This window comes from Thamnophis elegans, chromosome 10, assembly GCF_009769535.1.
Source record: "Thamnophis elegans isolate rThaEle1 chromosome 10, rThaEle1.pri, whole genome shotgun sequence".
Taxonomy (NCBI): domain Eukaryota; kingdom Metazoa; phylum Chordata; class Lepidosauria; order Squamata; family Colubridae; genus Thamnophis; species Thamnophis elegans.
Genome location: NC_045550.1, coordinates 26627114 through 26647116, shown reverse-complemented (window position 1 = coordinate 26647116; position 20003 = coordinate 26627114). Strand labels below are relative to the sequence as shown.

The 20003-nt window shown below is 37.9% G+C and overlaps 1 protein-coding gene across 1 annotated transcript in view; it reads left to right on the top strand.

The window, feature by feature from the left end:
- Positions 1 to 655: 655 nt before the first annotated feature.
- The window catches only part of YEATS2 (YEATS domain containing 2), a 41630-nt gene continuing 22282 nt past the window's right edge, over positions 656 to 20003 (top strand). Inside the window, exons 1-15 of the mRNA XM_032225269.1 lie at positions 656 to 790; positions 1888 to 1985; positions 2418 to 2523; positions 2661 to 2758; positions 2846 to 2938; positions 4266 to 4505; positions 6903 to 7018; positions 8042 to 8203; positions 8614 to 8725; positions 11421 to 11465; positions 12773 to 12950; positions 13280 to 13513; positions 14435 to 14593; positions 16966 to 17069; positions 18236 to 18343. Coding sequence (XP_032081160.1) covers positions 2424 to 2523; positions 2661 to 2758; positions 2846 to 2938; positions 4266 to 4505; positions 6903 to 7018; positions 8042 to 8203; positions 8614 to 8725; positions 11421 to 11465; positions 12773 to 12950; positions 13280 to 13513; positions 14435 to 14593; positions 16966 to 17069; positions 18236 to 18343 — 1749 coding nt within the window. The 5' untranslated portion in view covers positions 656 to 790; positions 1888 to 1985; positions 2418 to 2423. The remainder of the gene's footprint in view (positions 791 to 1887; positions 1986 to 2417; positions 2524 to 2660; positions 2759 to 2845; positions 2939 to 4265; positions 4506 to 6902; positions 7019 to 8041; positions 8204 to 8613; positions 8726 to 11420; positions 11466 to 12772; positions 12951 to 13279; positions 13514 to 14434; positions 14594 to 16965; positions 17070 to 18235; positions 18344 to 20003) is intronic.

Below are 20003 nucleotides of genomic sequence, written 5' to 3'. Positions count from 1 at the left end.
ACTTTCATATTATTTTCAAATGCTCATTGCCATAGAAGTTCATTATGAATTGAGAAAAATGGTCCCTGGAATTTTTAAATGACTATCTTAGGAGGAAAACGATGGCCCACGAAGGACAAGACAACAATGCAATTTACAAGGTGTGTAAATTGCGAGTCGCCATCTTCATCTCATTCCTATTTACCTGCTGCTGGAAAGCTTCAGATTTTGTGTTTCTGGCATGCTGAACACTTGGAAGATCAGAAAAGTCTCCCTGCTCATCATATGTTACCACTTTAATAGTTCAATACAGCATTCCCACGCAGCTAACAACGAATACGGTTAATAATCACAAAAAATAGTAACAGTGCCAGCAAAAAAGATACTACAAAGACGTCTACAAACTTTTGGGGTTTTTAAAAAGCTCCTTGAACAAAATACCAACGCCCGGGAGAATAAAAACTAAAAGCGGCACACATCAATCTTCTTGACCACTAGACCAAGTCGTTTAGATTACAGCGGATGCTATAGATGAAGAGCCGCTCTCAGGCTTCGCCAAGAATACACCGGCCAGTCCCGCACCGCCACTGCCGCCTCCTCCTTCTCCTTCAGCCATCGGCTTCTCCCAATGCCCGCCCCTTCTCCGCTCTCCGCCTGCGCAGCCGCGCCCCTCCGTCGCCCTGAGAGAGGACGGAGCTGATGGCGGCTGCGCGCTGCAGGTGGTGGCCTCGCTGAGCGTTGGGTTGCTTAATGCTATAAGAGACTGCCAGCGGCGGCCTTCCGGGGTTGGTTTTTTTTTTTAAGCAAGCCGGTGAGTTGTGCAGTTGCAGCCGAAGCCCCGCTTTTCCCCTCCCGAGCTGAGAAGGGGCAGGGCGGTGCGTGAGTTTGGCGAGCGCCCCCTCCGGCTCGGGCTCGACTTTGGCAAAAGGCTGGGGGCTCTTGCAAGAAACCGGAGGCAACTACCTCTGAAAGATTCGGCTAAGTTTGCTCAGTGTCTAACTTCGCTGGGCTTCGAGGCTGGAATTCCAAGTACCCCCTTTACGCCTATCTTGCATTCAGATCCTAACCATGTTTACTTGGAAGGAGAAACGCTGAGTTTTAGTGAACTCTTGTTTGGAGCATGCTTTAAATCTACAACCTTGCAAACTACGTTCCTTGAAAGTTCACATTGAATTCAGTAGGACTTCCTGTTAAACACATGGGTAGCCCATGCCGTTGTAGAGTTATGTTTACCTGTTTCCATTCATTTTAACTGGTTTAAGCATAACTTGATTGCATTGGGTTGTGCTGTTATGAGAACAGCTCTGCATTTACTATTTGACATACTGTACCTGGATGGGAATCCTGTTTGGGTACTTGTTTTTAAATGCAACTCATATTAAAACTATGATTTTGGATGGGGCTTGACCCCAGACACTATCTGGCACAATTTTGAATATTGATAGGCATGCTAATTACAAAAATATACAAAATATAGGCAGTATTCTGTCTTGATATCAGCTTTCCTTCAGTAATGTTTGTTCTGAGGATCCTTACAAGGCGGTACCTAATTCTCATTAAAGAATTCCATTCCAGTAGCAAATGAGTGCAGTTTTTGATACCCTATTGATGCTTATGTTTATTAGATGCTCTTCTGTCTTTCATGTTCCATGATAACATATCTTAATAAAACTGTTTTGCAATAATGTATACCGATAATGTTTTCTATATTCAGCCAAGAAAACAATTGGTAATAAAAAGTTGAATTGTCATTGTCTAATCTTCATGACTGTAAACTTTTAAGTACTTTTAAATGTGAAATTATAAACTAAGTGTTGGAAAATTGAGTAGATAGAAGTAAAACATGCTGAAAAGCTGAGAAGAAAGTAAAATCTTTTTTCACCAATTAAAACCATTTTTATTTGACAGGACTAACTGAAAAACAAAACTTTGGGAGGAATCTAAGAAGCCTTCAGCCAAAGTGCAGAGCATTAAAAGAAAATCAGATTTTGATTTATCTGTCTAAGGTAAAAATATTTTGGAAAGATTTTTATTCATTTATAATGGAATACTGGGTCTATGTGATATGTCTACACACTACATATACATTTACTTTTCAGTAGAAAAGAAAGAGGAAAATAAAGGTTAGTTTTTGTAGAACTAAAACAGGTTGTGGTTGTCATAAACATATGCAAGTATTGTTACAAAGTAAAATGTCATTTAGTCGCTATCTCTTTTTTCATTTTTAAAAAAATGAATCTATATCCATTTTTAGTGACCTTAGCATAGAGCAATATTTGGCTATAAAATATTGATTTATTTTAGAAGTCTTCATCTCTTGTTCAGACATGCTGATCTTTTGTTCTCAATAAGAGAACTGGCTTATTCTGTAATGTAGCTTAGAACCTAGAACTTACAAATACTATGTATTTCTTTCTTCTTTTTCCCTAATGAAAAAGACAAAAATGTCAGGTATCAAGAGGCCTGTAGAGGAGATGGATCCAGACTATGAAGAGATCTCAGTTGCACCTACAAATAAACATCATAAAGCATCAGAACAATCTGGTAAAATTTCTTTTAAAAATGAAGAACAGTATGTGAATAAAAACTAAGATTAAAACCAATCTTAAATCTCAATTTTTTATTTTTTATTTCACAAATGTATAGACATGTTTCATTGTGTTTGAACTCTTTTTACATAGCTCGAGATGCTGCAGTACAGAAGATTGAAGCAATTATTAAAGAACAGTTTTCTATAGAAATGAAAAATAAAGAACATGAGATTCAAGTGATTGATCAGGTATATAGATAACATGTTTATTATAAATTGAGAAACAGAAGCAGGGATTTGTGCAGCCATTTCCTAAATGGATTTTCCTTTTGACAGCGGCTGATCGAAGCAAGAAGAATGATGGATAAACTACGAGCCTGCATTGTGGCGAACTACTATGCTTCTGCTGGACTCTTTAAAGTTGGGGAGGTAAGTAGTGCATATATGAGTAGTGACAGGTTATCTTGCCTTAATCTACATCAGGCTTTCCCAAAGTGCTCAGTGTTGATCCCCTTGGTTTGATGGGATAATCCATTGATGTTGTTATTTGTAGAGCTATTGCTTAAAGTAGTATTCATTAAATAATATTCATATAATGCTTGGGAGTCAATTAACAACCTGAAATGTCATGAAGGGGTCAATGAACTGAAGTGTCGGGGAACTCCTGTTTCAAACGTTGACATTCCTGTATTTAAAAATACAGGTTGCAAAGAAGTTGTTGAAAGGAGTCCTAGTCATAAACCATGAGTGCATTTTAGGTGTCCCTCCAGATATTTTTAAACTATATGCTGGCTAAACACACTAGGTCTTATGGTATGGAAGGTTGTAGATCATATATTAGTGTAACTACTTGGAAGCTTCCATTAAAGAAACAGAACTAAACTTCAGTAGTAGCAAACTTAAATTAAAAAAAAAAACACCTGTTTTTAGTTTGAGTTTTTAGTTTAGTTTTATTTTTTAAAATAATAAAACACCAAATTGATTAATAACATTGAGAAAAACAATTAAAAAGGCTACGATGGAAGAAGTTTATATCATGAACAAAGCAACTCTAAAAAAGTGACCAAAATTGAAAGTTAAAAGTTCTTTTTCTTGTCTCTTTCTTATTAAAAAAATTTCAGGTGTTGAGAAATAATGCCTATTGGGAAACTACTGCTGCAAATCAGAAGCAGATTTATGTAGTTTCAAAGAAGGTAGAGAGTGAACTACATAGTTATCTTTCCTCTGTGAACACACTGTTAAAACACTATATCAATCCCAAAAATTATATGACCGAGCTACTTATAAGAGCAGCTCTGATGGTGATGTAGTATTGTCATCTGATCTTTTAATTTTGCTATTCAATCCCTAGCTCAGTGGTAGACATACATGTTCCATACTCTTTATCCTTGGTTTCCTGCCTGCTGCCTCCTTTTTAAGAGGATCAAGAAGCATTTACTATGAAAAGCTACAGAGATTCTGATTGCAGCTATTTTTAAAGTAGAACTGGACTGAAAATATTTCGCAATGGCTGAAGGATTTGCACCTAATCAGCAACAATTTTAACCCAGGTTTTTAATAAATAGGCCTGCTTCTTCGAGTCCTGCCTGCCTTCAGGTATAATCAGTACTGGAATTGTCCGTAAGATCCATAGACGTGTCTTATGTACCAGGTTGCAGGTGGGGTTTAGTGGGAATTAGTTAAAAAAATCTGCAAGATTGACATCTGCTCTCCTCATTTATACTAAAACAAACAAATAAATGCCGTTCTATTTCAGGGAATAAAGACTTGTGATTCTATGGTTTTTAACCATCCAACCATCAAGAAATTTTTAGAATCTCCATCCCGATCATCCTCTCCTGCTAATCAGGGCTCAGAAACCCTGTCAGTCAATCATTCAGAGAGTGAATCATCTCAGCACATGGAATATATGTTGGGAAAAGACAATGGTAGTCTGGATGTGGAAGAAAGAGTGCCAAGCAAACTTGACTTGACTCTGCACAAGAATGCTGGACAGGTGATTTGACAACAATGTGTTAAAATAATTTTCAGAAGCAAAAGTTCTTTTGTAATAACATGGCAAAAGGAATGCTTTTTCCCTTATTGGAAGCTCTATAAATACCACTGTAAAGAACACAAGCATTTTCTACCTACCAATATTTGCTGTTGGTGTAATCATATGTATGTGAACTTTCCCCTACCTGGTGCACTATCAATATGTAGGATTTTAATTTCCATAGTTTCCAGCTAGCATGGTCAAAAGGAGATATGGGATTTCCAGCAATCTAAAGGTATTAGGTTAAATGATACTTCTGAAGTGTTCATAGTTTTGGCTTCCAGTTTATGGCATATGAGTAACAGAGTTTATGCAGTTTTTAGAATATTCCAAGCAGAAAGATATTAGGATTTTAAATTGTGAGCATGGTCCATTTTCTTTAGAAGAGTGGAAGCCAGTTCTCATTTCCCAAAGTAATTGGGAATTTGATTAATAGATAAAGCACTCACAGAAATAGCCTGGCTGAAATTGTCACTTCAGACTCTTCAATAGTTTTGCATGTTGATATTCCCTTAATAATGCAAGGTTAATGTTGTTTTGGATAGGATCATATAACATACCCTAGAATTTCAAGAATTTTTCCCTGTATCTCTAATCTCCACCTATTGCCTCTTCAACTCTGCTTGCATTTAAAAAACTAAAAGCTTTAGCCTGGATGAAAATACATTTCTCTTTAATTTTCCACTTTGCTCGGATCACTTTCTATCCAAAGATTGCAGCATTTTAAGACAGTGTTTTTCAACCACTGTTCCGCGGCACACTAGTGTGCCGCGGCACAGTGTGAGGTGTGCCGTGGGAAAAACACTCGCCCCCCCCTCCCCCCAAAAATCGTTTTTAAAATGCACTTTCTGAACTCGGCCTCTGTTGTCTTGGGAGCCTTCGGGGCGAATTCGCTTAATCTCCCGCCGCCGCCGTCCCTTTCACCCGAACCAGAGCTAGGGCAAGCCCCGTGGCCGTTGCACACGTGCGCGATCCTATTTTCTCCAGGGGACGACGAGCCCGAGGAAGAGGGAGCCGCGCAAGGGTGGGGCTTGTCATTGCAGGCTCTGGGCTGACCCTGCCTGAGAGCAGCTGCAGCTGCAAGCCAAGAGAAATTGAGAGAGAGGGAATGTGCATGTTGCGCTCTCCAGAAGGGCTAGGGACTGACAGCCGCGGCGAAAGCAGCCCCCGCCGACCGGCCCTCGCTTTTGTCTGCTGGGTAGTGAAGGCGGTGGCGGCGGCGGAGGAAGCAGCCCGGCGTCGCTGCTCACCTTTCCCGCTCTGTGCGTGGGAGAATGTGTATGTGTGAGAGAGAGAGAGAGAGAGAGGTAATTCATAAAATCCCTTCCCCCTCCAGCCATTCTTCCCCTTTCCTACAACTGACATTGGTTTTTTTTTAAAAAAAAATTGTGGCGGAGGCTATTGCAAGTAGATTCGGTGTGTGTGTGTGTCAGGGTGGAAGGAAAATTGAAGTAAGATTATAAGCACAGTTGTAGTTTTAGTAGTTTTATTTAGAGGCAAATAAACGTGGCTTGCCTCGTCTTTTGGGGCGGGAGGAGGGCTCTGCCATAATTCCACATTAGCCAACAGTTTTTCCATGCTAGAGCTAGAAGTGTTGTGTAAGCCCAATCTATATGAGAACCAATAGAAATTAGTGGATGAATTCAATAAACCATGGTTAACCATGTATAAATGTCTTGTGGAAACATTCCCATGTTGTCCTATTGCAAGTAGATTCGGTGTGTGTGTGTCAGGGTGGAAGGAAAATTGTAGTAAGATTATAAGCACAGTTGTAGTTTTAGTAGTTTTATTTAGAGGCAATTTCACTTAATAACCAAGTTGCCAGTTCCAATTGTGGTTGCTAAATGTTTTTAACATTTTCTAATGGTGGTGTGCCTCGTGATTTTTTTCATGAAAAAAGTGTGCCTTTGCACAAAAAAGGTTGAAAAACACTGTTTTAAGATACTTTCCTTCAACGCTCCTAGGCCATACTTCCAGAGCAGGGTTTTTCAGACTTAGTTTCTCATGGAATGACATCAAGCTCTTGTAGAACAAAGGACAAAAAGAAAAAAAACAGGGCAAAAAACAAAACAACCCCAGCACCCAGGTGATCTGTGCTCATGAGGTTCCAGGACATTTTTTAAAGTAAAGATTTAAAAATTTGAAAACTTCTGGAGTTCTTTTTTGCATTGTAACATGCTCAAAACCAAATCTAATGATTTTGTAAGAACTGGGTGCCAGTTTTTACTTTTAGAGATTATGTAAAGCTAGGTAGAATTTCAACAGTAGAAAGGTTTACACATTTTTTAAAAATGTTTGCAACCTCCGTCAAAAATCTTTCTTCCTGAACATCGTTATTTCTAAACATTCCATCTTTAGGGCATGTCTGGTGTTTCAAGAGATTATGAAGCAGAGCTGAGAAAGGCTGTTTTTTCAAATGAAGAACATTCACGATTATATGTGAAGAAAACAATAGTAGTTGGTAATGTTTCCAAGTAAGTATTCAAAGTGGTTCTTTTCTCTTTTGATATCCACTCCAAATATGGATTGAAATTAGAAGAGAGATGATGAAATTATGGAATTAGTAAAGCCCTTGGTGTCCTCGGTTTGCTTGCAGACTTTTCATTATCCAAGTAGATAATGTCATCAGTGTTAATATGGAATCCATAAACAAACTGATTGCCATTTTGTTCCAATAATACCTTAACCATATTATTAGACGAACTTGTTTCAGGGAAAAATCAATCCATAGCATGGTTTCTTTATTGTAGTTTTGAAGGCAGAAGGCAACTACTGTTTTGGATAATGTTGATTGGAAGTGTTCTGAGTACTTAAAGAGTTGCTTAGCTCCTCCTCCAGCCCCTATTTATATTCCATTCTGACATTTCCTGGTGAACATTTCAGGAGGCATATACTACCTCAAGTAACGCACTGGAGTGCCTCATCTTAGCTTTATATGATACCTGGCAAGAACACTTAATGGGACAATATAGATAAATGACGATGATTAGAGTTGTACTAGGCATATTTCCCCTTCCAACCTGTATTAGAGAATTGACTGGGTAATGCTGCTTGAAGCCACAGTAGATAGCTCTAAGCAGCTATTCCCAGGACTCTGAAAGAAAGGATGTTGGAGGAAGTTATTTGTTTTCCTACATGATATTTTTATACATCTGTTTGTTAGTCACCTAAAAAGGACAGTACAATTTTTCTCCTTCTGATTTCATTTTTTTATTTTCTCTCCCACTGGAAAAAAACCAACAGTAGCATATTTTTATTTTTTCCTATAGGTGAAGGGAAAAGGAGGGCATTTTCCAGTGTAAAAGCAAGCATCTCCTCAACATATAGCTTTTTTTCATTACCATGATTAAAGGAATGGTAAATGAAGGATTTTCCTGAAGAAACATTCTTCTCTGTCACAAAGAGTACCATAACAGCCTTTCATTCCACTATTTAGGATTGCTTATTTAATGATGCAGTAGAATTAACTTTGGTGGGTTTTTTTTAATGTCTTCCAGGTACATTCCTCCTGATAAGAGAGAGGAAAATGACCAATCTACCCATAAATGGATGGTGTACGTAAGAGGTTCCCGACGAGAGCCAAGCATTGATCATTTTGTTAAGAAAGTCTGGTTTTTCCTTCATCCCAGCTATAAACCTAATGATCTCGTTGAAGTCAGGTAACATAGATTTCATTGAAATCACCTGAATAATTTGATTTCAAATGCTCTATCTTTTCCACAACTTCCTCATCTCTTGTATCTGTTGGTATTCTGGATAGAATTGCTGTTGAAGTAGAAAATGCACCACTTAATGGTATTCCTTGGATCCAATATTATCAATGGCATAGCATCTCCAAGCAAACTCAGTAAACTCGGAATACCCTTCTGTCGGCTCTTTTGGTTTCTCAGATACAGCATTTCCTGGATAGAAGAATTTCATTTCATGTATTTAGTTATTTTAAATTAGCATGACATTTTCATTATCCTCGTTTCAAGACTCAAACATTCCTTGGTATTTTTTCATTATTTTTAAAATAATATTTGTTATAATAAGAAATAACTAAAGCCTCCAATGTCCATATTTGTAGAGAACCTCCTTTCCATCTGACGAGGCGGGGCTGGGGAGAGTTTCCAGTGCGGGTTCAGATTCACTTTAAGGATAACCGAAACAAAAGGATTGATATTATACACCATCTCAAGGTAATACTGTAGTATTCCATGATACAATGCCTAGTTTTGTTCCACATCTTTTTTTTTTTGTTTACTTTTTCTCAAGGAAATAATCAGTGTGGTTTTGGGTTTTATAAAGTAAAATAAACATAACAAATAATGTGTATGAAAGATATCTGAAATATAACATGATTGTGGGGGGTTTTCCCCTGTTGATCTATTACACATGCAAAGTATAGTAACTGTATGTTCTTGGAAAAAATGAAGGGCAAGCCTAAAAATGGGAAAATCTAAAAGAGGTCCATAAGGGTAAAGAAATGTTGTTTATAACTTTGTTTTACAAAGGAATATTCAAGAGAAGACCCAAGAAAATAATTATTCTAAAGGACTCCTTTCTGAAATAAAGAACTATAATAAAGTGCCTATGGTCATATGTGTTCTATATGTGCACATATGGAGCTTCAAATAATGTTAAATATAAGGTTTTTTTGCTAAGTTGTATGTGCAGAAGTCAGCATTACTTAATAATTTTTAAAAAATAACACCAGATATCATCTATGGGACACCCAAAATTATTTAAGTTACATTATTTTTTACTGAATAAGCTTTAAAAAAAAAAAATCAAGGTTTCTGGGAATTTCAAGCAGAAATACTGGGAAAATACAAGAATGTTTAAATATTCAGGTTTTTAAAACATCCGTACCTATAATGATTGTCAGTGCATAAATCAAAGCATAACCAAGAATTGTTTCTGTCAGATTCAAGAATTTTCCTTCTGCCCAGATAAAAAGGAAATCATCCCAAAAGATCCTTTTGTGACTGTCACAAATTATAGACTGCCATCTTGCAATCATTTGAGGATAGGCTCTCTGGTGGTATTTACTTTTTGGAATTTTCTCCTCCTAACACTCAGGAGGTGGCTACTATTTTTCAGGCTTCCTTTAGCTGCTAAGACAACCCTTTCAAGAATAATTTCCAAAGTTATAAAAGGTCTGATAAGTAGGTTTATTGTAGAAAAGCTTTGAAGCCATTACAAAAGAATTCAAGCAACCACAATGTATTAAACCACAAGTCCTACTTAGTGAAATTAGGGTTCACATTCTCTTGCTTCTTCTGCTGTCTGGGCAGAAGCTAGATGGACTAGAACAGTGGTTCCCAAACTTGGCAACTTTAAGACTTGTGGACTTGGCTGGCTGGAGAATTCTGGGAGTTGAAGTCCACAAGTCTTAAAGTTGCCAAGTTTGGGAACCACTGGGCTAGAATGAGCCTTCTGATACCAAATATTCTCTTTCTTAATTTCTCAATCGGTGAGTGACCTAGACTGCCTGAAGCATTTTTAGTATTCCACAAACATTGGGTAGTTTTAATCCACTTTGAATTCATGTATTTGTTCTTTTCAAGTATTTGGAAGTAGATATAGCTACTAGATGATACATGTTTGAGCAGGAGGCCTATTCACAATCTGCCTCCTGGTTTAGTAGCAGACAGGTCTGCTATGAAGCTGTTTATACATGGTTGTGTAAGAACATACTGGATTGCTTTGGCACCTGTTGAAGACATACTTTGTTTTCCAAGCCTTGAGACAACAATTTCTCATCTCACATCCATTAATAAGTATGCTTTGTATTTTCTGTTTTAACACTTGCTTTATTTTGAGTTTTAGATTTGACTGTAAACTGCTTAAATATTGTTAAAGTTATATGAAAGCTTGTAATAAAGCAGTATGTAAATATTTTAAATGTATAAATATCAACCCAACATTGGGGCAAATGAACAAGAATTTGACCATTAATAAATACTCATTATTTTACTATCGGAAAAAAAGTAATTAATGTATGGGTGATTTTGAAGCACATGCATAGCTCCTTGTAACTTTGTACTTAAATTAATTTACTTTTACATAATACTATTTTCTCTTGGGGATCCTTTAGGGGGAGAAAATGTCGGTTAAAAACTATTTTGCATTTCTTTTGCCCTCTTTGGAAATTTAAGATTTATTGCCATCCATAAAGCTGTTCACTAAATGTTGCCATTTCTCTTGCTTCCCACATCTTGAGAATATGGCGAATCCATTGTGCATATTAATCCTGCCTTCCTGTAGTGAATTGGAACTATTCCTGGTGTCGTATCACCTGCAAATCAGAGGCACATAATGGAGATGCTGAGCAGCTCCATGGGCTGCTATGGAGCCTTTCTCCCTTAGCTGTCTTTCATTGTGACCCTGATTCGTTACAGGTTTTTTTATGCTTCATTTCATGTAGTTTGAATGCTCATCTTTTATACTGCATTGTAAGATTCCATTATCTTGAAAGACATTGACTCAAGTCAGAATACAACGCATCCTTTTATTTCCTCTTTTTTTTCTTTTTTGCATATCCAGAGAAAACAGAACAAATACAAAATACTTGGAAATAACAAATACATAAATTCAAAGTGGATTAAAACCAGGCAACGTTTGAGGAATACTAAAATACTGAGGACAGTCCAGGTCACTCACTGATTGATAAATTAAGAGATAGAATATTTGGTATCAGGATGCTGGGTTTTTTAAAAATTATTCTTGATAAATTATTGTTTAAAAATAATTCAAACAAAAGCAATATAGCTTTTTTAATATTTGAGTTTGGTGAAGAAGCATCAAGGTTTGTATGTATTGAAATGGTTTAACAGATACTTTATGTCAAAAATAGGGGCTTTTTAAAATCTTATTTTCTATTTCTTACAGTTGGATAGAACATACACTGGTCTACAGACATTAGGGGCTGAAACGGTATGATTTGTTTTTACTTTGCTTAACTTTTTAAAATATTGGTAGGAAAAATGAGAGACTTTTTGTTTTTGTTTTTAAAGTATTCACAATAAATATCTTTCAAGCAGCCATAATGCCAAAGTATGGATCTATTGAATTTGTGTATTATTAGCGACAGAAGGTTGGATAGGTCACAAACAAATACGAATGGTGCCCCCATTGATAAATTACATACATTTTGCTTGAATATAAAGTTTTTGTAAGCTGGGTGAGCAATATGTGGCCTCTACGTGTCACTGAACAACAACTTCATTGTACTAGCCAGTATAACCAATGGTGACAATTGTTGAAAGTTGCAACATCTGGAGAGCCACATGCTATCTATACCTAATCTAGAAGCTTCAACAAATGGAAATTTTGTAATCTAAGCTAATGTTTACAGAATCCTGGTGGGAAACAACCCAGATCGTTGAAGGTAGTTCTGAGAAACATAACTGAAAATCTGAGAGAACATGTACTTTTCTCCATGTTGTTCTACACCCACTATATTGTTTGGTTCTGTTAACCTTTTAAGGCAAGTCCAGACAACGAGCTATTTTTTTTTAGAATTTTTTTTATTGTTTTAGTTAAACAAAAGAAACCAAAAAAAATCATCTTTTGTTAATAGGTAGCAATATTTTTATTGTAAGATTACATTAACAGAATCTTGCAAGTTTGAAAATATTCCTTCCCTCCTCTTCTTTTGCTCTCTGGAAAATTAGAGAAGTCCCTTCTGAAACACATCTCATGCCATCTGTGCTTCTGTGGAATTTTGCATGACAATAGTCTAGTCTCTGGTTCTTCCTCCTGTCTCCCAAGTTTATTTCCACATACTGTTACAGGTTGATACCACAGTTAAGTAGTAAGTCACAATTCCCCAGGCACTTAAGTCTTCATTTTGAATGCAGAGGGCCCAGTGTCATACCGGGTTTCCCTGAAAATAAGACAGGGTCTTGTTTTCTTTTGACCTCCAAAATAAGCACTTGGCCTTATATTCGGGAAGGTGTTATTATTTTGGGGGTACAGAAGGCAGTGAGCGTGGTCACCTCAAGGCTGCTGCTATGTTGCAATATTTTCAGGGAGGGCTTATTTTCAGGGGAGGGATTATTTTAACACATGCGCTCAAAAGCCTGATTGGGCTTATTATCCAGAGAGATCTTATTTTCAGGGAAACAGGGCGTATATTTTAATACCAAGGTGTTATGAAATTCTTTGAATATACTTGACTAAAAAAAACTATAATAAAATTGTCAGTTGCCCAACAGTAGTTTTCCTTCTCTTTTGAAAAGGTTGTGGATGTTGAGTTGCATCGGCATTCTCTTAAAGAAGAGTACCAATCGTCAGATTCTGATCTTTCTGACGCGCCTAACTCATTACATTTGCCATTAAACATGCCAGCACCTGTGAAAGCATCTTCACCAATAAAACAAGTACATGAATCCATCACAGACGTTTCCCTTGAAAAAGGTAAAGATGTATGTCCTACTGTCTGAATTGAGATTATATTCATACATTGTTGAACATAACTGGAAAGTTTGATTGAATATTTTTTCTCTTGGGGAAAATCAGTCCCTAATTATATGTCATTTCAACGGCAAAGACATGATAGAAACTCAAATCCTATCCTTAACTAGGAAAATTCTTCAGCTGTTTTTTTTAAAAATAAATGAATCAATTTCAAGAGGTTTTCAGCAGAACAAAGCTTTTTTTGCCCCACATATTTCTGTTTAAATTGATATATGTATCAAGAAAACTTTGCACCTCTCTTGTCTTCTCTCTTTACATTTCCATGCCAGGACTCAGTGCTGAAGCTGAAAGGCATACAACCTTTTACGCCCTGCCATCATCTTTAGAACGGACTCCCACTAAGCTCCCAAGTCAGAAAGTTGCTTTTGGCTCCCACAGCAACTCAGCTTTTCAGCCAATTGCAGCCAGTTGCAAAATAGTGCCTCAGGGTCAAATCCCAAGCCCTGCTGAGTCTCCAGGCAAGTCTTTCCAGCCCATCACCATGAGCTGCAAGATTGTGTCAGGTATGGATAATTTGAAACCTATTTTAACATGTTAAGACTGTGGAAAGCATTTGAAGTAGGTGTTCCACAAAGCATGTTTGCATGCATAACTCTTTCAAGCAGTGGTTTCTTTATGAAAGATTGCACAGCTTCTCTTCCTCAGGATTCTGAGCATATGTGTGCATACCAAGCATCTTTGCTTTGCTTGGAGTCCCAGACTATTCATACATGCATGGGCAGAAAGGGACAGTCTTCATAACAGGCAGGGCTAATTCTTTTAGAGGATATGGCTTCTTCATGTAGATGCACTTTATTCATGACAACGCACTTTTTCTGAAGTGCCTTTTTCAGTTCCTTTGCTTGGGCCTGTTACGTTTACATCTAATGAAAATAAGCCTCTTTACTTTGTATTGAAAATGTTATATTTATTTAGGGAACAGGTGGGGAGGGGCAACCGTGGCAAATATGCCGCTGGAGTAAATCCTGTTGTGTGGTGCTACTTAGTGAACACTGCTCTCCCTCCCTCCTCCTCCCTCTCTATCTGACTCACACAAAAACTGTCTGTGAGGTAGGCTTACTTTTACTTTACTAAAATCAAATCTCATAAATGGAAAGTATTCTTATTTATTGTAAAGGTCAAAGTGGTAAGATATAATGAATAGTCATGAGCTTAATATAAAGAATACAAAAAGGCATCTCGGAAGAAGCCTCACAAGATTTGCTACATCCGTTGTAATGAATAAAAGATGACGTTTTTAGATGCTACATCTCCCTATCATTAGAGGAGCATGTTTCAGGAAGCAATGTGGTAAATTTTGAGGACTAGTTTCTATCCTTTTAATAATTGAATGAGTTTCATATTTGAACTGTTATATTTGCTATTCATGTGTCTTGTAATTTAGGCATATCTTTCTTACATATAATTGGAACGCTTTTCTTTAGGTTCTCCAATATCAACCCCAAGTCCTTCTCCATTACCTCGTACCCCAACATCGACTCCAGTGCACATGAAACAAGGAGCTGGGACCCCTGTAGTTAGCAACCCTTACGTTATTGTGGACAAGCCTGGCCAATCTGTTGGGGCATCAGTCACAAATGCAGGTGAGTATAGTTTCATTTTCTATTCTTTCCTGCTAATGTCAGTCTTCCTGTTTAGAAGGCAAAATACCAGATGAATCTCTTTTCCAACAGGTTGAACAAAGATGTGTGTGTTTCATTCCTTGTTTTTGATGTAGTGTAAGAAAAGATATACATCTATTTTAATGTATCTTGTTTTCTTATGTACTTTTTTCTTAAAAACTTACATGACTGCATCTGTGATGATCCAGGGGAAGGCAGAGAGGCAACACAGCCAGCTGATTGTTCGAACTCCCCTTTATTCCTCCAACTTTCCCCCAAACGCTCTCACGTTTATGGAGCAAAGCACTCAAACACACCTCGAGCAGTCTCTGGTTGCAAGGCGCCCAGCAAAACACTATTAGCAAGAGGCAAGGAACACGGCAGCAATAAGGCAAGAAGTCCAGTGAACTCCAGACATCAGCAATGGCACACAAAACTCCACAAATTCAGCGCTTGGTCCCAACAAGCGCCCCTCCCCACAGTTTTTCCTTAAGCCTCAATTCCAAGGTGTGCCTTGTGAAGAGGGGCGATGCACTCTCTTCCTGAGTCGTTGGATCAGCCTGCGCTGCTCCCGCCTTCTCTCCATTCTCTGTGCCCAGGAGTGGGCAGTCCTTGCTCATTGCCTGAGCTCTGTTGCTCCTCCTATCCACTGCTTGTCCTCTCCTCCCTCCTCTCTCAGTCGTCCTGTCCCCTGTTCTTCCCTGCTGGCAAGCCGTCCCAGGTCCAAGGGACCCAGGGATGCCTTGTCCTGTTCCTCCCCCTTTCCTCCAGAGCCAACAAAGCCAGCCCTCGACCTCCATCAGCCCCAGCTCTGGGTCATTGTCCTCCGCGGACTCAGGCTTGGACAGGGCCATGACAGTATCATTAGTTCCATGATAACTTTATTTACATCTGTTCCTGTTGAGCAGCTGGATTTCAAATCATAATAAGTGATGGTTGCCAAGCAAATATTTGTTTCTTAGGGATACACTTATAAATCTGAACTGGAACAATGTTTTCTATACCTATGTTTCAATCCAGAAAGAAATGTTTCTGGGTTTGGAAGAATGGGAGAATAGAAAAAGTTCAAGTAGATGGGTGAGCTATTGGGTTCCTGTTGACCTTAGCATGAAGTATAAAATACTCAACTGACCTGCCTGTTCTCTCCTGCCCCTCACAATCTTTCCTGCACTTTCCTCTTCCTACTACTACATAACTGTGGCCACTGCCAGTGCTTTTGGCATCATGTGAATGTTTGAATGTTCATGCTGTGCTTGTTATACAATATATTGATTGAAAACTTCGTTTGATAATCATCTTGGGCTATTTTCATGGAGCTACAATGTCAATTCACTTATGGCTCTTTTTTCAGTAGCAGTCATTCCTTTGTGTTTCTATTTGAACTGTGTAGTTTCCTAGCAAATTACATAAAGGAGCCTACAGAACAGAGTGCTGACCCTTCTTATCTAGCAGTTGATTAGTGCTAGTTTTAAAGAGGAAGTAACTGAGAGTCTCCTGACCCACTCACCTACATTTTGCTTGGTTCTGATTGGACTGCAGTTTCACTAGTGCTGCATCTAGTAAAGCAATGTACAAGAAGTTGCTGGCCCTCTCCTAAATTTCTCGGTATTGAGTGAAAGAAGTTGAGTGATGAATGAGCATCTTTTCTCTATCTCATATAGAGGGCAACAAATGACTTTCTGCCGATAAACAGTATTCAAATTATTGATAATGCCTGACAGCCCATGCCATGCTAGATTTTTCTGCAATTTCCAGACTTTCCAAGTTGGCATGGCTAGAAGAATTCTGGGAGCCATGGTGCTAACATTGGCAGAAGATACCCAGTTATGGGAACTTTACTGCAGTCCTCATGAACACGAATGTATTTTTTATCAGAATACCAGAATGTGTATTATATACTAATCAGGGGTCCTGCCAGTTCTAACCTCTTCTATAGAAGAGGTTCCACAGATTACAGTGCCGTTTAGAACCAGTTCTAGCTCCCTCCCCCCGTCCGTCCGCACATCATCGAGATGAAGAGCGAGAAGAGGAATTCTGGGAGTTAAAGCTATCAAGTTTGAACACCCCTTGGGGGGGGGGTTGCTTTCTAAAGAGTTTGGGGTACAAGGGTCTTGTAATTTGACAGCTTTAAGGCTTTCGTGCTTCAAATGCCAGAGTTTCTGAGCCAACATTTTGGTCGCTAAGCAAGAGCATTGTTAAGTGAGTTTCACCACATTTTACAACTTGGCCACGCCCACCAGTCACATGGCTGGCAAGCCACTCCCACAAAGCAGGCCACACCTACAGAATAGGTTCTAAAAACATTTGAAACCCACCACTGATACTAATGTCTGCTGTATTTCTCATAAACATAGGTAGCCCTGCAAGTAAAGTTACAAGTGCTTCCCAGTCGTCTCATGGAACAGGTTCTCCAGTCTCAAAAATTCATGGAAGCAGTTTTGTATCCTCTACAGTAAAGGTACAGACATTTGGCTAACCTTTCTAGTCTTTTAATAGTGTTCTATAAATCTGAATGCAACGTGCTCCACTTTTACTTTCTTAAGTCTTTTTAAATGAGGCATGCTCCTACAAGCATGTACATGTAATGTTTTCATTCAGGATGCTAGTTAAATAGTATCTCTATCCTCTCTTATTCTACTATGTTGACTCTTCTTAAATTTCCACCACTTTTATCAAAGTGCGCTATCGAATTCTCCCACCCAAACTCTGCACATAATGGATTGTTTCTAGTACTTGACCAAAACATTCGGGCTTCTGTTTACAGGTAGTCCTCGACTTACAACCATTCATTTAGGGAGTGTTCAAAGTTACAACACTGAAAAAAGTGTCATGTGATCGAAAATCGCCGACTTGGCAACTGGCATGTATTTATATGTCTCAGGGTCATGTGATCGCCTTTTTGTGATTTTCTGACAAGCAAAGTCAATGGGGAAGCCAGATTCATTTAACTGTATTACTAATTTAACAACTGGAGTGATTCACTTAACAGCTGTGGCAAGAAAAGAAATAAAACGCGGCAATACTCACTTTACAACCACCTTAGCAACAGAAATTTTGGACTCAACTGTGGTCTTATGTTGAGGACTGCCTGTACTATTGGTTCCCAACAATTAATCAACTGAAACTAGATCAGTTTTGTGTAGTGGGCATTGTACCATAATTGAAAACAAAAGGATTACCTGTATATAACAGAAAATTAAAATAGTTAAAACTAATGCAGTTCATTATATTCCTTTACTACAAAAGCATAACAGTTTGAAGTCCACATATCCATAAACGTTTTTGGTAAAGTCCTGGTGCCTTTCAAATTGTAATGTTCATTTTCCTAGGAGATAAAAATATTAATATAAACAAATCATGTCAAATGTATCAACTAACCGTTTTTTTTTAAAGTTTTTTCTAACCTAACCAAATCAAGGCTGCTTAATAGCCAAGAATGTCCATCAGCCTGAAAATTACTGCAATCTCCTGTTTTCCTGTTCTCTGGAACAGGAACAGTAAAAGAAAATTAGGTTGTATATGTTTACCATAAATAAGTCTATTGTTTGAAACGAAATCCGATGCTTAAAAAGAAGAAACGGCTGCATAGTTAGCTTAACCATGTGCTGTGTATATTCATTCTAGCAAGAGGACTCTCTGTTTGCAGCCATGCCACCTCTTTGTCCAATTGGGAGTCACTCCAAAGTACAAAGCCCTAAATCTGTGACAGGAGCACCAGGAACATTTACAAAGGTAATTATTCTCTTTACTGTGGATGGTGCAGTTTTGTTTCACAAAGAGAGTTACCATGGAGTTTTCTGAGTTTGATCATGGACAGGCTTTGTTGTTTCTCGTTTCTTAGATTTCTGGAATTACATACGAACATAGATTATTTCCTGTGCTTTTCCACCCAGACATTGGTAGGGGTTTTCCTTCCTTGCTTTCTCATTTTGCTCTCATAACAATATCTTCAGCTACATAGGCTGAAGCATTTGTAATCGTAACTACATAGGTGAATATTGTTTTGAAGAACTTATCAAAGTAAATTCTACATTTGGTATAGACCACTGGTACACTCATTTAATAGGTCGAGGGACACGGTGGCTCAGTGGCTAAGACACTCAGCTTGTCAATCAGAAAGGTTGGCAGTTCGGCGGTTCGAATCCCTAGCATCATGTAACGGAGTGAGTTCCCGTTACTTGTCCCAGCTTCTGCCAACCTAGCAGGTCAAAAACATGTAAAAAATGCAAGTAGAAAAATAGGAACCACCTTTGGTGGGAAGGTAACAGTGTTCCGTGCGCCTTTGGCGTTTAGTCATGCTGACCACATGATCACGGAGATATCTTCGGACAGTGCTGGCTTTCCGGCTTTGAAACGGAGATGAGTACCGTCCTCTGGAGTCAGGAACGACTAACACATGTGTGAGGGGAACCTTTACCTTTTCCTTATAGACCACTGATACATTCATTTACTAGGTCAGTGAATGTATTCCAAGAGCCAGATAATAAGAACATTATTATACCACTAATCTTATTATAGGAAGCAGGATTCTTCCTAATGTCAACCAAAAGTCTAAATAAAATTTGCAAACAAAACAATAGCACAAAAAAGAGACACTCCCACATTTAGTGGAGTCCCAGTGACTATTATTTTTATAAATAACTCAAGGTGGCAAGCATATTTAATACTCCTTTCTTCTCCCATTTTCTCCAATATGTAAGGTACTGTGAGGTAGATTGGGCTGTGAAAGAGGGACTAGCCCAAAATCACCCAGCTGGCTTTAATGCTTAAAGTGAGCCTAAATCACAACTTCTGGAATCTAAAAATAATTTTAATTTTTTTTTACTCTTTTTATGCTTGTAAGGTGATAGATCAGTTGTCAGGAAAAATGTTAATACTTTGGTATGTATTCTAGCAATTTAGAAAGTGTTTCATATTTTCTACTACCTTTTCTAAGTGATATTTTCTTCTTTTATTGCTATATTGCTTAAGTGTGACATTCATTTCTTTGTAAAAAGATACTCTGAATCGTTTTGAACCAATACGTTAATTATTGTAACATCTCAAAAGTTGCTTTATAGTATTTTTATTGTTGTTGTAGTTTTTTATTCTTTTGTAACTGTTAAATATGAATTTTAAAGGCACAATTGTATTGATCCTGAATTCGTGCTGAATCAGGCAGACACTCAATTTCTTACAAAGGGAAACAATGCAATTTTAAATGGGAAATTGAGTAATATAGCAAAATAAAGTGCGTGCATCTTTCTATTTGAAATCTATTTGAACAGATTTCCCCTTTTTTTGACTATTATTCCTTCATGTTCCAGTTGGGAGAGAGGATTAGTTTTATCACCTCTAAACCAGCATAGAAGATGAACTGATCCTCAAATCTCACAGTAAATCAAGAGACCAA